The sequence below is a fragment of the Schistocerca serialis genome, chromosome 10 (assembly GCF_023864345.2).
Source record: "Schistocerca serialis cubense isolate TAMUIC-IGC-003099 chromosome 10, iqSchSeri2.2, whole genome shotgun sequence".
NCBI classification, from domain to species: domain Eukaryota; kingdom Metazoa; phylum Arthropoda; class Insecta; order Orthoptera; family Acrididae; genus Schistocerca; species Schistocerca serialis.
In genome coordinates, this window is record NC_064647.1 from 28,949,611 (window position 1) to 28,966,605 (window position 16,995).

Here is a 16,995-nt window from a genome sequence, read left to right on the forward strand (position 1 = left end):
CTTATTGACGATGAAGCTCAGAAATTCCATCGGAAATAAATACAAAAGGCACAATGACGACTTAAGTACAAGAGAACCGACTCTTCTTACTGTCTATGATTGAACCATTCCTGTGACACTAGATATAGATTCCGATGCTTCACTTCAGGATTACTGTATCCCTCTGACCTTCTTATTGACGATGAAACACTGAAATTGCATCGGAAGTAAATACAAATGGCCAATGCCGACTTCAGTACAAGAAAACTGACTTCTTACTGTCTATGATTTTAACCATTCATGTGACACTAATTATAGTTCCGATGCTTCACTTAAAGTTTACTGTATCCCTCTGACCTTCTTATTGTCGATGAAACAGAGAAATTGCATCGGAATTAAATACAAAATCCACAATGCCTATTTATGTACAAGAAAACTGACTCTTCTTACTGTCTATGTTTTCAACCATTCCTGTGACACTAGTTATAGATTCCGATGCATCACCTCAGGTTTACTGTATCCCTCTGACTTTGTTATTGAAGATGAAACACAGATATTGCATCGGAAAAAAATACCAAAGGCACAATGCCGACTTAAGTACAAGAAAACTGACTCTTCTTACTGTCTATGTTTTGAACCATTCCTGTGACACTAGTTATAGATTCCGATGCTTCACTTCAGGTTTACTGTAGCCCTCTGACCTTCTTATTGACGATGAAACACAGAAATTGCATCGGAATTAAATACAAAAGGCACAATGCAGACTTAAGTACAAGAAAACTGACTCTTCTTACTCTCTATGTTTTGAACCATTCATGTGACACTAATTATAGTTTCCGATGCTTCACTTAATGTTTACTGTATCCCTTTGACCTTCTTATTGTCGATGAAACAGAGAAATTGCATCGGAATTAAATACAAAAGGCACAATGCCGACTTAAGTACAAGATAACTGACTCTTCTTACTGTCTATGTTTTGAACCATTCATGTGACACTAGTTATTGATTCCGATGCTTTACTCCAGGTTTACTGTATCCCTCTGACCTTATTGTCGATGAAACACAGAAATTGCATCGGAATTAAATACAAAAGGCACAATGCCGACTTTAGTACAATAAAACTGACTCTTCCTAATGTTATGTTTTGAACCATTCCTGTGACACTAGTTTTGGATTCCGGTGCTTCACTTCAAGGTTCACTGTATCCCTCTGACCTTCTTATGGACGTTGAAACACTGAAATTGCGTCGGAATTATATACAAAAGGCACAATGCCGACTTAAGTACATGAAAACTGCCTCTTCTTACTGTCTATGTTTTGAACCATTCCTGTGACACTAGTTATAGATTCCGATGCTTCACTTCAGGTTTACTGTATCCCTCTGACCTTCTTATTGACGATGAAACACAGACATTGCATCGGATTAAATACAAAAGGCACAACGCAACTTAAGTACGAGGAAACTGACTCTTCTTACTGTCTATGCTTTGAACCATTCCTGTGACACTAGTTATAGATTCCGATGATTCACTTCAGGTTTAGTGTATCCCTCTGACCTTCTTATTGACGATGAAACACAGAAATTGCATCGGAATTAAATACAAAAGGCACAATGCCGATTTAAGTACAAGAAAACTGACTTTTCTCACTGTCTATGTTTTGAACCATTCCTGTGACACTAGTTATTGATTCCGATGTTTCACTTCAGGTTTACTGTATCCCTCTGACCTTCTTATTGTCGATGAAACACAGAAATTGCATCGGAATTAAATACAAAAGGCACAATGCCGACTTAAGTACAATAAAACTGACTCTTCCTGATGTTATGTTTTGAACCATTCCTGTGACACTAGTAATGGATTCCGATGCTTCACTTCAGGTTCACTGTATCCCTCTGACCTTATTGACGATGAAACACAGAAATTGCATCGGAATTAAATACAAAAGCACAATGCAGACTTAAGTACAAGAAAACTGACTCTTCTTACTGTCTATGTTTTGAAACATTCCTGTGACACTAGTTATAGATTCCGATGGTTCACTTCAGGATTACTGTATCCCTCTGACCTTATTGACGATGAATACAGAAATGGCACCGGAATTAAATACAAAAGGCACAATGCCGACTTAAGTACAAGAAAACTGACTCTTCTTACTGACTATGCTTTGATCCAATCCTGTGACACTAGTTATAGATCCCGATGCTTCACTTCAGGTTTACTGCATCCCTCTGACCTTCTTGTTGACGATGAAACATAGAAATTGCACCGGAATTAAATACAAAAGTCACAATGCCGACTTAAGTACAAGATAACTGAACCTTCTTACAGTCTATGTTTGAACCATTCATGTGACACTAGTTATAGATTCCGATTCTTCACTTCAGGTTCACTGTATTCCTCTGACCTTCTTATTGACGATGAAACACAGAAATAGCATCGGAATGAAATACAAAAGGCACAATGCAGACTTAAGTACAAGAAAACTGACTTTTCTCACTGTCTATGTTTTGAACCATTCCTGTGACACTAGTTATAGATTCCGATGTTTCACTTCAGGTTTACTGTATCCCTCTGCCTTCTTATTGTCGATGAAACACTGAAATTGCATCGGAATTATATACAAAAGGCACAATGCCGACTTAAGTACATGAAAACTGACTCTTCTTACTGTCTATGTTTTGAACCATTCATGTGACACTAGTTATAGATTCCGATGCTTCGCTTCAGGTTTACTGTATCCCTCTGACCTAATTGACGATGAAACACAGAAATTGAATCGGAATTAAATACAAAAGGCACAATGCCGATTTAAGTACAAGAAAACTGACTCTTCTTACTGTCTGTTTTGAACCATTCATGTGACACGTGTTATAGATTCCGATGCTTCACTTCAGGTTTACTGTATCCCTCTGACCTTCTTATTGACGATGAAACACAGAATTTGCATCGGAATTATATACAATAAGCACAATGCCGACTTAAGTACAAGATAACTGACGCTTCTTACTGTCTATATTATGAACCATTCATGTGACAGTTATAGATTCCGATTCATCACTTCAGGTTCACTGTATTCCTCTGACCTTCTTATTGACGATGAAACACAGAAATTGCATCGTAATTAAATACAAAAGGTACAATGCAGACTTAAGTACAAGAAATCTGACTCTTCTTACTGTCTATGTTTTGAACAATTCCTGTAACACTAGTAATAGATTCCGATGCTTCACTTCAGGTTTACTGTATCCCTCTGACCTAATTGACGATGAAACACAGAAATTGCATCGGAATTAAATACAAAAGGCACAATGCCGATTTAAGTACAAGAAAACTGACTCTTCTTACTGTCTATGTTTTGAACCATTCCTGTGACACTAGTTATAGATTCCGATGGTTCACTTCAGGTTCACTGTATCCCTCTGACCTTCTTATTGACGATGAATACAGAAATGGCACCGGAATTAAATACAAAAGGCACAATGCCGACTTAAGTACAACAAAACTGACTCTTCTTACTGTCTACGTTTTAAACCATTCATGTGACACTAGTTATAGATTCCGATGCTTTACTCCAGGTTTATTGTATCACTCTGACTTTCTTATTGACGATGAATCACAGAAATTGCTTCGGAATTTAATACAAAAGGCACAATACCGACTTAAGTACAAGAAAACTGACTCTTCTTACTGACAATGCTTTGATCCAATCCTGTGACACTAGTTATAGATCCCGATGCTTCACTTCAGGTTTACTGCATCCCTCTGACCTTCTTGTTGACGATGTAACATAGAAATTGCTCCGGAAGTAAATACAAAAGTCACAATGCCGACTTAAGTACAAGATAACTGACCCTTCTTACAGTCTATGTTTTGAACCATTCATGTGACACTAGTTATAGATTCCGATGCTTTACTCCAGGTGTACTGTATCCCTATGACCTTATTGACGATGAATCACAGAAATTGCTTCGGAATTAAATACAAACGGCACAATGCCGACTTAAGTACAAGATAACTGACTCTTCTTACTGTCTATGTTTTGAACCATTCATGTGACACTAGTTATAGATTCCGATGCTTCACTTCAGGTTTACTGCATCCCTCTGACCTTCTTGTTGACGATGAAACATAGAAATTGCACCGGAATTAAATACAAAAGACACAATGCAGACTTAAGTACAAGATAACTGACCCTTCTTACAGTCTATGTTTTGAACCATTCATGTGACACTAGTTATTGATTCCGATTCTTCACTTCAGGTTCACTGTATTCCTCTGACCTTCTTATTGACGATGAAACACAGAAATTGCATCGGAATGAAATACAAAAGGCACAATGCAGACTTAAGTACAAGAAAACTGACGTTTCTCACTGTCTATGTTTTGAACCATTCCTGTGACACTAGTTATAGATTCCGATGTTTCACTTCAGGTTTACTGTATCCCTCTGACCATCTTATGGACGTTGAAACACTGAAATTGCATCGGAATTATATACAAAAGTCACAATGCCGACTTAAGTACATGAAAACAGACTCTTCTTACTGTCTATGTTTTGAACCAGTCCTGTGACACTAGTTAAGAATTCCGATGCTTCACTTCAGGTTTACTGTATCCCTCTGACCTTCTTATTGACGATGAAACACAGAAATTGCATCGGAATTAAATACAAAAGGCACAACGCAACTTAACTACGAGGAAACTGACTCTTCTTACTGTCTATGTTTTGAACCATTCCTGTGACACTAGTTATAGATTCCGATGCTTCACTTCAGGTTTAATGTATCCCTCTGACCTTATTGTCGATGAAACAGAGAAATTGTATCGGAATTAAATACAAAAGCCACAATGCCTATTTATGTACAAGAAAAGTGACTCTTCTTACTGTCTACGTTTTAAACTATTCATGTGACACTAGTTATACATTCCGATGCTTTACTCCAGGTTTACTGTATCCCTCTGACCTTCTTATTGTCGATGAAACAGAGAAATTGCGTCGGAATTAAATACAAAAGGCACAATGCCGACGTAAGTACAGGAAAACTGACTCTTCTTACTGTCTATGTTATGAACCATTCCTGTGACACTAATTAAAAGATTCCGATGCTTCACGTCAGGTTTACTGTATCCCTCTGACCTTATTGACGATGAAACACAGAAATTGCATCGGAAGTAAATACAAATGGCCCAATGCCGACTTAAGTACAAGAAAACTGATTCTTCTTACTGTCTATGATTTTAACCATTCATGTGACACTAGTTATAGATTCCGACGCTTCACTTCAGGTTTACTGTATCCCTCTCACCTTTTTATTGACGATGAAACACAGAAATTACATCGGATTTAAATACAAATGGCACAAAGCCAACTTAAGTACAAGAAAACTGACTTCTTACTGTCTATGTTTTTAACCATTCATGTGACACTAGTTATAGATTGTGATGTCTCACTTCATGTTTACTGTATCCCTCTGACCTTTTTATTGACGATGAAACACAGAAATTGCATCGGAATTAAATACAAAAGGCACAATGCCAACTTAAGTACAAGAAAACTGACTCTTCTTACTCTCTATGTTTTGAACCATTCATGTGACACTAATTATAGTTCCATAGCTTCACTTAAAGTTTACTGTATCCCTCTGACCTTATTATTGTCGATGAAACAGAGAAATTGCATCGGAATTAAATACAAAAGCCACAATGCCTATTTATGTACAAGAAAACTGACTCTTCTTACTGTCTATGTTTTCAACCATTCCTGTGACACTAGTTATAGATTCCGATGCTTCACCTCAGGTTTACTGTATCCCTCTGACCTTCTTATTGAAGATGAAACACAGATATTGCATCGGAATTAACTACAAAAGGCACAATGCCGACTTAAGTACAAGAAAACTGACTTCTTACTGTCTATGTTTTGAACCATTCCTGTGACACTAGTTATAGATTCCGATGCTTCACTTCAGGTTTACTGTATCCCTCTGACCTTCTTATTGACAATGAAACACAGAAATTGCATCGGAATTAATTACAAATGGACAATGCCGACTTAAGTACAAGAAAACTGACTCTTCTCACTGTCAATGTTTGAACCATTCCTGTGACACTAATTATAGATTCCGATGCTTCACTTCAGGTTTACTGTATCCCTCTGACCTTATTGACGATGAAACACATAAATTGCATTGGAATTAAATACAAAAGGCACAATGCCGACGTAAGTACAAGAAAACTGACTCTTCTTACTGTCAAAGTTTTGAACCATTCCTGTGACACTAGTTATAGATTCCGATGCTTCACTTCAGGTTTAATGTATCCCTCTGACCTTCTTATTGACGATGAAAGACAGAAATTGCATCAGAATTAAATCCAATAGGCACAATGCGGACTTAAGTACAAGATAACTGACTCTTCTTACTGTCTATGTTATGAACCATTCCTGTAACACTAGTTATAGATTCCGATGCTTCACGTCAGGTTTACTGTATGCCTCTGACCTTCTTATTGACGATGAAACACTGAAATTGCATCATAATTAATTACAATAGGCACAATGCGGACTTAAGTACAAGATAACTGACTCTTCTAGTGTCTATGTTATGAACCATTCCTGTGACACTAATTATAGATTCCGATGCTTCACTTCAGGTTTACTGTATCCCTCTGACCTTCTTATTGACTATGAAACAGAGAAATTGCATCGGAAGTAAATACAAAATGCCCAATGCCGACTTAAGTACAAGAAAACTGACTCTTCATACTGTCTATGTTTTTAACCATTCATGTAACACTAGTTATAGATTCCGATGCTTCACTTCAGGTTTACTGTATCCCTCCGACCTTTTTATTGACGATGAAACACAGAAATTGCATCGGAATTAAATACAAAAGGCACAATGCCGACTTAAGTACAAGAAAACTGACTCTTCTTACTGTCTATGTTTTGAACCATTCATGTGACACTAATTATAGTTTCCGATGCTCACTTAAGGTTTACTGTATCCCTCTGACCTCCTTATTGTCGATGAAAGAGAGATATTGCGTCGGAATTAAATATAAAAGGCACAATGCCGACTTATGTACAAGAAAACTGAATCATCTTACTGTCTATGTTTGAACCATTCATTTGACACTAGTTAGAAATTCCGATGCTTCACTTCAGTTTTATAGTATCCCTCTGACCTTCTTCTTGACGATGAAACACAGAAATAGCATCGGAATTAAATACAAAAGGCTCAATGCCGACTTAAGTACAAGAAAACTGAATCTTCTCACTGTCAATGTTTGAACCATTCCTGTGACACTAGTTATTGATTCCTATGCTTCACTTCAGGTTTACTGTATCCCTCTGACCTTCTTATTGACGATCAAACACAGAAATTGCATCGGAATTAAATACAAAAGGCACAATTCCGACTTAAGTACAAGATAACTGACTCTTCTTACTGTCTATGTTATGAACCATTCCTGTGACACTAGTTATAGTGAAAGGGTACAGTACCGCCCAACACTGAAAATCGGTACGAAATTCTTGTCAGAACAACACATTTTTTGTGTAAAAGTAACTCAATTTCCATTAATACAGCGAAGCCGGATACCAGTGTGGGAAAGAATGACAATTTATTTATTTAATTGATCACATGTGCACTCCCTCAAAATAAATCCCTACATCCAGTTTGGTGAGATCTGTGAAAGGAATGAATGTATGGCCGTCTGCTAACCACAGATAGTGAATCGGAATATATGATCATCTTTGAGTCGATCCTTTGGCTACCTTTGGTGAGACCAAAGAGATGGAAGTTACCAGAGCTTTGAGCGTCTGAAATGTGGCTGACCAATAAGGTAGCAAGGTGCTTCTCCCACTTCGAGAGAGGTGCGAGAGAATGAGAATACGGCCATGTTCCAGCACTCTGCCGCTGAACCTTCTGCTTTAAAGACCTGTTTTTTTTGTTGTGCTCCGTGATGAAAGAGTGGAGGCATGGTATGGATGTGGAATATTTAAGAGTAGTTAGAATTAATAATTTCTCTTTCACAGGACCTTTTGTGGGGAAAATTACAAAGTGAGGCAGGTAATTTTAAGGGGATTGTAGTAAACCAACGGTCACAAAGAGCCCACGTGTAGATATAAGTTGAGATACTTCCGTGAGCTTAAGCTGAAATATTTAAGAATTAATAGCGTGTGTACAATAAGCTGAAATATTTAAGAATTAATAGCGTGTGTACAATAAGCTGAAATATTTAAGAAATAGCGTGTGTATCATAAGTTGAAGTATTTAAGAAATATCATTCCGTGTGACGCTGAATTTAAACTCAGAGAGAATCAAGGTGAGTCGGCCGTTTTTCCAGCAACGCCACATGGCTTGCATTGCACAGGAAGACGTGCGTTTATCTCCAGAGTTCACATTAGGAAAGTAGAAATTACAAAGTGGGGCAGTGTCGTGTGAAACTGGGATAAATATTGATTGAAGTGGGAAAGCGGAAAGTGATGAAGTTGTAACCGTTCTTTGTGTAATATTTCATATTGTTGTGTTGTGTATGTCTTGTAATTTGGGTATGTGTGTTTTGCATGGGAGTAGCAAGGTAGTTTCGAAAGATTTGTGGGTATGCCTGTTCCTTCTGTATCGCTCGATCTGGAGGAAAGTTTCGTGAGGATTATTGTGAGAGGCGAAGTGTGAGGTATAATAAAAGATCCACCATCCGATCCAGGGAGTGCACTGTTGCGGTAAATAGATTACGAGACCACAGTATAGAGATTCACTAACGTAAAGCCATGCCCACTGGGCGGAATTTCTCATGTGATTTTGTTGTAGGTTGTAGAATTTGTGTGTTTAGGAATAAATCAAATAGTGAAAAGAAAGAGATTGGAGGCCTTTTTCATTAAGTTGTATGTTATCGTAATGTCCCAAATTTATATAAAAGCCGTTAAATCAAAGACAAAAGGTAAATGTGGTATTGCCAGTGCGTAGTGTACAGTCAGAGTTCTATAAATCACTGATAGTCAGATGCGTGTTTCCGTTGCGTATTATTCATACAGGAGGATAATTAGTAACTAAATAGTAAGATACGAGAATTCATGTTGCTCGATAAATTAAGGAAGATTCCACTCGCTTGGCAAACCACACATCTTGTAGGCCTGACTGCTTGATGCCACAGTATGAGAAAGGCAAGTGGGTGCCTCTCATAATTTCGACCCTGCAGGATTCCGTTTTTTTGCCACGATAATTTTGTTACCTGGGTATTTAATTTGTTGCCAGGATTCCATTTTTTGCCACGATAATTTTACCTGGATATTTAATTTGTTGCCAGGATTCCGTTTTTTGCCACGATAATTTTGTTACCTGGATATTTAATTTGTTGCCAGGATTCCTTTGCCAGGATCGTTTTTGTTAGGATATTTTGTTGTTAGGGTTTGCTGTTAAGATTTTTTTATGGAATGTATTGTGATAGCGTTAAGAAGTAAAATTTTTTCTGTTTGCAAATTCTTTCTGGATTGGTGAGGATCTTTTATTTTATTTTATGTAATTAATTGCTATATCGCACAAGGCTGGAAGATCGTTTCATAATTTTTTTTGCGTAAGGTCCGTAGTAACTAGGTCGCAGTCGAAAAGTGTAGCCACCATGGAGAATAGCGATTCTGGGGTGGACGTAGCAGTGCAGCAGGAAGTAGCTGTTGACCATGGGTTAATGAGCGAGAAAGACAAACGCTCCGAAGGGGCTCTATTGTTCAGTGGACCGCTGCAAGGGGAACCTTTATGCGGCGGGCTTTGTCCACAAACGCGGGCTTTTCCCGACGACGCGGGCTCGGGACTAGGTCAGGTATTCAGTGAAAGTGAAGCTACCCTTAGCGAAGCTACCGTTTCTCAGGCGAACGAGGTGAGCGCGTCGAAAGTAGGAAATAACGATGTGATACTGCAGTTTTTACAAGCGATGAGTAGGGAGACTAACGAAAGATTAGAAGCGATGAGTAGAGATAATAAAGCGATGAATAGGGAGACTAAGGAAAGATTTGAACCAACTAACGAAAGATTAGAAGCAATCAATAGAGATAATAAGGAGAGAGACGGGGAGGCTAAGGAGAGAGACGGGGAGGCTAAGGAGAGAGACGGGGAGGCTAAGGAGAGAGACGGGGAGGCTAAGGAGAGAGACGGGGAGGCTAAGGAGAGAGACGGGGAGGCTAAGGAGAGAGACGGGGAGGCTAAGGAGAGAGACGGGGAGGCTAAGGAGAGAGACGGGGAGGCTAAGGAGAGAGACGGGGAGGCTAAGGAGAGAGACGGGGAGGCTAAGGAGAGAGACGGGGAGGCTAAGGAGAGAGACGGGGAGGCTAAGGAGAGAGACGGGGAGGCTAAGGAGAGAGACGGGGAGGCTAAGGAGAGAGACGGGGAGGCTAAGGAGAGAGACGGGGAGGCTAAGGAGAGAGACGGGGAGGCTAAGGAGAGAGACGGGGAGGCTAAGGAGAGAGACGGGGAGGCTAAGGAGAGAGACGGGGAGGCTAAGGAGAGAGACGGGGAGGCTAAGGAGAGAGACGGGGAGGCTAAGGAGAGAGACGGGGAGGCTAAGGAGAGAGACGGGGAGGCTAAGGAGAGAGACGGGGAGGCTAAGGAGAGAGACGGGGAGGCTAAGGAGAGAGACGGGGAGGCTAAGGAGAGAGACGGGGAGGCTAAGGAGAGAGACGGGGAGGCTAAGGAGAGAGACGGGGAGGCTAAGGAGAGAGACGGGGAGGCTAAGGAGAGAGACGGGGAGGCTAAGGAGAGAGACGGGGAGGCTAAGGAGAGAGACGGGGAGGCTAAGGAGAGAGACGGGGAGGCTAAGGAGAGAGACGGGGAGGCTAAGGAGAGAGACGGGGAGGCTAAGGAGAGAGACGGGGAGGCTAAGGAGAGAGACGGGGAGGCTAAGGAGAGAGACGGGGAGGCTAAGGAGAGAGACGGGGAGGCTAAGGAGAGAGACGGGGAGGCTAAGGAGAGAGACGGGGAGGCTAAGGAGAGAGACGGGGAGGCTAAGGAGAGAGACGGGGAGGCTAAGGAGAGAGACGGGGAGGCTAAGGAGAGAGACGGGGAGGCTAAGGAGAGAGACGGGGAGGCTAAGGAGAGAGACGGGGAGGCTAAGGAGAGAGACGGGGAGGCTAAGGAGAGAGACGGGGAGGCTAAGGAGAGAGACGGGGAGGCTAAGGAGAGAGACGGGGAGGCTAAGGAGAGAGACGGGGAGGCTAAGGAGAGAGACGGGGAGGCTAAGGAGAGAGACGGGGAGGCTAAGGAGAGAGACGGGGAGGCTAAGGAGAGAGACGGGGAGGCTAAGGAGAGAGACGGGGAGGCTAAGGAGAGAGACGGGGAGGCTAAGGAGAGAGACGGGGAGGCTAAGGAGAGAGACGGGGAGGCTAAGGAGAGAGACGGGGAGGCTAAGGAGAGAGACGGGGAGGCTAAGGAGAGAGACGGGGAGGCTAAGGAGAGAGACGGGGAGGCTAAGGAGAGAGACGGGGAGGCTAAGGAGAGAGACGGGGAGGCTAAGGAGAGAGACGGGGAGGCTAAGGAGAGAGACGGGGAGGCTAAGGAGAGAGACGGGGAGGCTAAGGAGAGAGACGGGGAGGCTAAGGAGAGAGACGGGGAGGCTAAGGAGAGAGACGGGGAGGCTAAGGAGAGAGACGGGGAGGCTAAGGAGAGAGACGGGGAGGCTAAGGAGAGAGACGGGGAGGCTAAGGAGAGAGACGGGGAGGCTAAGGAGAGAGACGGGGAGGCTAAGGAGAGAGACGGGGAGGCTAAGGAGAGAGACGGGGAGGCTAAGGAGAGAGACAGGGAGGCTAAGGAGAGAGACAGGGAGGCTAAGGAGAGAGACAGGGAGGCTAAGGAGAGAGACAGGGAGGCTAAGGAGAGAGACAGGGAGGCTAAGGAGAGAGACAGGGAGGCTAAGGAGAGAGACAGGGAGGCTAAGGAGAGAGACAGGGAGGCTAAGGAGAGAGACAGGGAGGCTAAGGAGAGAGACAGGGAGGCTAAGGAGAGAGACAGGGAGGCTAAGGAGAGAGACAGGGAGGCTAAGGAGAGAGACAGGGAGGCTAAGGAGAGAGACAGGGAGGCTAAGGAGAGAGACAGGGAGGCTAAGGAGAGAGACAGGGAGGCTAAGGAGAGAGACAGGGAGGCTAAGGAGAGAGACAGGGAGGCTAAGGAGAGAGACAGGGAGGCTAAGGAGAGAGACAGGGAGGCTAAGGAGAGAGACAGGGAGGCTAAGGAGAGAGACAGGGAGGCTAAGGAGAGAGACAGGGAGGCTAAGGAGAGAGACAGGGAGGCTAAGGAGAGAGACAGGGAGGCTAAGGAGAGAGACAGGGAGGCTAAGGAGAGAGACAGGGAGGCTAAGGAGAGAGACAGGGAGGCTAAGGAGAGAGACAGGGAGGCTAAGGAGAGAGACAGGGAGGCTAAGGAGAGAGACAGGGAGGCTAAGGAGAGAGACAGGGAGGCTAAGGAGAGAGACAGGGAGGCTAAGGAGAGAGACAGGGAGGCTAAGGAGAGAGACAGGGAGGCTAAGGAGAGAGACAGGGAGGCTAAGGAGAGAGACAGGGAGGCTAAGGAGAGAGACAGGGAGGCTAAGGAGAGAGACAGGGAGGCTAAGGAGAGAGACAGGGAGGCTAAGGAGAGAGACAGGGAGGCTAAGGAGAGAGACAGGGAGGCTAAGGAGAGAGACAGGGAGGCTAAGGAGAGAGACAGGGAGGCTAAGGAGAGAGACAGGGAGGCTAAGGAGAGAGACAGGGAGGCTAAGGAGAGAGACAGGGAGGCTAAGGAGAGAGACAGGGAGGCTAAGGAGAGAGACAGGGAGGCTAAGGAGAGAGACAGGGAGGCTAAGGAGAGAGACAGGGAGGCTAAGGAGAGAGACAGGGAGGCTAAGGAGAGAGACAGGGAGGCTAAGGAGAGAGACAGGGAGGCTAAGGAGAGAGACAGGGAGGCTAAGGAGAGAGACAGGGAGGCTAAGGAGAGAGACAGGGAGGCTAAGGAGAGAGACAGGGAGGCTAAGGAGAGAGACAGGGAGGCTAAGGAGAGAGACAGGGAGGCTAAGGAGAGAGACAGGGAGGCTAAGGAGAGAGACAGGGAGGCTAAGGAGAGAGACAGGGAGGCTAAGGAGAGAGACAGGGAGGCTAAGGAGAGAGACAGGGAGGCTAAGGAGAGAGACAGGGAGGCTAAGGAGAGAGACAGGGAGGCTAAGGAGAGAGACAGGGAGGCTAAGGAGAGAGACAGGGAGGCTAAGGAGAGAGACAGGGAGGCTAAGGAGAGAGACAGGGAGGCTAAGGAGAGAGACAGGGAGGCTAAGGAGAGAGACAGGGAGGCTAAGGAGAGAGACAGGGAGGCTAAGGAGAGAGACAGGGAGGCTAAGGAGAGAGACAGGGAGGCTAAGGAGAGAGACAGGGAGGCTAAGGAGAGAGACAGGGAGGCTAAGGAGAGAGACAGGGAGGCTAAGGAGAGAGACAGGGAGGCTAAGGAGAGAGACAGGGAGGCTAAGGAGAGAGACAGGGAGGCTAAGGAGAGAGACAGGGAGGCTAAGGAGAGAGACAGGGAGGCTAAGGAGAGAGACAGGGAGGCTAAGGAGAGAGACAGGGAGGCTAAGGAGAGAGACAGGGAGGCTAAGGAGAGAGACAGGGAGGCTAAGGAGAGAGACAGGGAGGCTAAGGAGAGAGACAGGGAGGCTAAGGAGAGAGACAGGGAGGCTAAGGAGAGAGACAGGGAGGCTAAGGAGAGAGACAGGGAGGCTAAGGAGAGAGACAGGGAGGCTAAGGAGAGAGACAGGGAGGCTAAGGAGAGAGACAGGGAGGCTAAGGAGAGAGACAGGGAGGCTAAGGAGAGAGACAGGGAGGCTAAGGAGAGAGACAGGGAGGCTAAGGAGAGAGACAGGGAGGCTAAGGAGAGAGACAGGGAGGCTAAGGAGAGAGACAGGGAGGCTAAGGAGAGAGACAGGGAGGCTAAGGAGAGAGACAGGGAGGCTAAGGAGAGAGACAGGGAGGCTAAGGAGAGAGACAGGGAGGCTAAGGAGAGAGACAGGGAGGCTAAGGAGAGAGACAGGGAGGCTAAGGAGAGAGACAGGGAGGCTAAGGAGAGAGACAGGGAGGCTAAGGAGAGAGACAGGGAGGCTAAGGAGAGAGACAGGGAGGCTAAGGAGAGAGACAGGGAGGCTAAGGAGAGAGACAGGGAGGCTAAGGAGAGAGACAGGGAGGCTAAGGAGAGAGACAGGGAGGCTAAGGAGAGAGACAGGGAGGCTAAGGAGAGAGACAGGGAGGCTAAGGAGAGAGACAGGGAGGCTAAGGAGAGAGACAGGGAGGCTAAGGAGAGAGACAGGGAGGCTAAGGAGAGAGACAGGGAGGCTAAGGAGAGAGACAGGGAGGCTAAGGAGAGAGACAGGGAGGCTAAGGAGAGAGACAGGGAGGCTAAGGAGAGAGACAGGGAGGCTAAGGAGAGAGACAGGGAGGCTAAGGAGAGAGACAGGGAGGCTAAGGAGAGAGACAGGGAGGCTAAGGAGAGAGACAGGGAGGCTAAGGAGAGAGACAGGGAGGCTAAGGAGAGAGACAGGGAGGCTAAGGAGAGAGACAGGGAGGCTAAGGAGAGAGACAGGGAGGCTAAGGAGAGAGACAGGGAGGCTAAGGAGAGAGACAGGGAGGCTAAGGAGAGAGACAGGGAGGCTAAGGAGAGAGACAGGGAGGCTAAGGAGAGAGACAGGGAGGCTAAGGAGAGAGACAGGGAGGCTAAGGAGAGAGACAGGGAGGCTAAGGAGAGAGACAGGGAGGCTAAGGAGAGAGACAGGGAGGCTAAGGAGAGAGACAGGGAGGCTAAGGAGAGAGACAGGGAGGCTAAGGAGAGAGACAGGGAGGCTAAGGAGAGAGACAGGGAGGCTAAGGAGAGAGACAGGGAGGCTAAGGAGAGAGACAGGGAGGCTAAGGAGAGAGACAGGGAGGCTAAGGAGAGAGACAGGGAGGCTAAGGAGAGAGACAGGGAGGCTAAGGAGAGAGACAGGGAGGCTAAGGAGAGAGACAGGGAGGCTAAGGAGAGAGACAGGGAGGCTAAGGAGAGAGACAGGGAGGCTAAGGAGAGAGACAGGGAGGCTAAGGAGAGAGACAGGGAGGCTAAGGAGAGAGACAGGGAGGCTAAGGAGAGAGACAGGGAGGCTAAGGAGAGAGACAGGGAGGCTAAGGAGAGAGACAGGGAGGCTAAGGAGAGAGACAGGGAGGCTAAGGAGAGAGACAGGGAGGCTAAGGAGAGAGACAGGGAGGCTAAGGAGAGAGACAGGGAGGCTAAGGAGAGAGACAGGGAGGCTAAGGAGAGAGACAGGGAGGCTAAGGAGAGAGACAGGGAGGCTAAGGAGAGAGACAGGGAGGCTAAGGAGAGAGACAGGGAGGCTAAGGAGAGAGACAGGGAGGCTAAGGAGAGAGACAGGGAGGCTAAGGAGAGAGACAGGGAGGCTAAGGAGAGAGACAGGGAGGCTAAGGAGAGAGACAGGGAGGCTAAGGAGAGAGACAGGGAGGCTAAGGAGAGAGACAGGGAGGCTAAGGAGAGAGACAGGGAGGCTAAGGAGAGAGACAGGGAGGCTAAGGAGAGAGACAGGGAGGCTAAGGAGAGAGACAGGGAGGCTAAGGAGAGAGACAGGGAGGCTAAGGAGAGAGACAGGGAGGCTAAGGAGAGAGACAGGGAGGCTAAGGAGAGAGACAGGGAGGCTAAGGAGAGAGACAGGGAGGCTAAGGAGAGAGACAGGGAGGCTAAGGAGAGAGACAGGGAGGCTAAGGAGAGAGACAGGGAGGCTAAGGAGAGATTGGAAGCAAATAAGGAAAGATTGGAGGCAATTGATAAGGGAAATACAGAGGCAATGAGGAAGCTACACACAGTTATCGATGAGCGTCTGTCTGCAGTTAATAATCGGTTAGATGAGGGGGAGAAGAATCTGGATGCGGTGCAGCAAGAATGTGATGCTGTGAAAGAAAAGGCCAATAATTTGGAGGTACGAATAAGTGCAATAGAAAGCGATATTACAGAACATAGGGGCGTGTGGCCGGATGAGCGAATCAAAGAGATAGTGGAGGACTTACTTGCAGATAAACAAGGGGCATTAGACAGCGTGGAATCTCAAGTCACACGGCAGGAAATGGCGCTAAATAAACACAGGGATGAAGTTGCGGAGGTAGTGGTCAGAATGAATACGATTAGCGCAGGTGTAGAAAAGATCAGTATAAGAGGCGAAACAGGCTCTGACAGTACGCAGCGAGAGGTTTATGCCGACCAGGAGGAGATACAATCACTATTACAGTTTAAAGAGGCACAATTAGAAACAAATAGGAAACATAGGGAAGAACTAGCACAGTTGCAATTAGCGTGCAGAAGCGAAGGTGAAACACCACCAGGTAGACTGCGGAGGGAGAGTGAGATAAATCCAAAAATCGAAAATAGGCAGAAAGAGGATGACGAACTCAGAGAGTTAGAAGAACGGTTGTGTCGGATAAAACAGGTGGCAAACCCAACTGGGTATAGCCCAAGGTCGGAAAACATAAATGCGGAAGAAGAGTGTAGGAGACACTTCGTGTCGGTACAAACGTACACTTGTTTTCCGGATCCTGATAATTACCAACATCCATGCCTGTGGCTGTCTCAATTTCAAGATTCATTACCTTCATCGTGGGGACCGCTCCTAAAAATGAAGTTTGTGTGTAACCATTCTGGCATTCTTCCCCGACCTACCCGCTATTTTCCTAAGGGGCTCCATAACCCGCCTAACGTTGGAGCTCCCTATAACTAATAGGCCCGCCCTCTGTGACTGTCGGGACCTTGCCGGAGAATGGGCCACTGGCCCAACAGGCGAGGCATCCTGTGGTGGCTCGGAAACGATGTCATCACCACTAGGAAGCACCCCGTACCTGTTGGAAAGGGGTAAGGCAGCTGCCACGCGGCCAGATCCCACCTTCGCCTTTCGGCCAGGCACGCGCGAGCCCACCACTGTCCGCCATTCACACTGGAGTGATGGCTGACCGGTAAGATGCTCACTGCCGGAAGACGCAGCG

The 16,995-nt window shown here is 45.7% G+C and overlaps 1 protein-coding gene across 1 annotated transcript; it reads left to right on the top strand.

Annotated features, from left to right (window-relative positions):
- The first annotated feature begins 9,138 nt into the window (after positions 1-9,138).
- On the top strand, positions 9,139-16,017 carry LOC126425202 (zinc finger CCCH domain-containing protein 13-like). Its single transcript, XM_050088157.1, has 3 exons — positions 9,139-9,147; positions 11,760-15,575; positions 15,976-16,017. The coding sequence occupies exons 1-3, from the start codon at positions 9,139-9,141 to the stop codon at positions 16,015-16,017; spliced, it is 3,867 nt and encodes a 1,288-aa protein (XP_049944114.1).
- Positions 16,018-16,995: the final 978 nt, after the last annotated feature.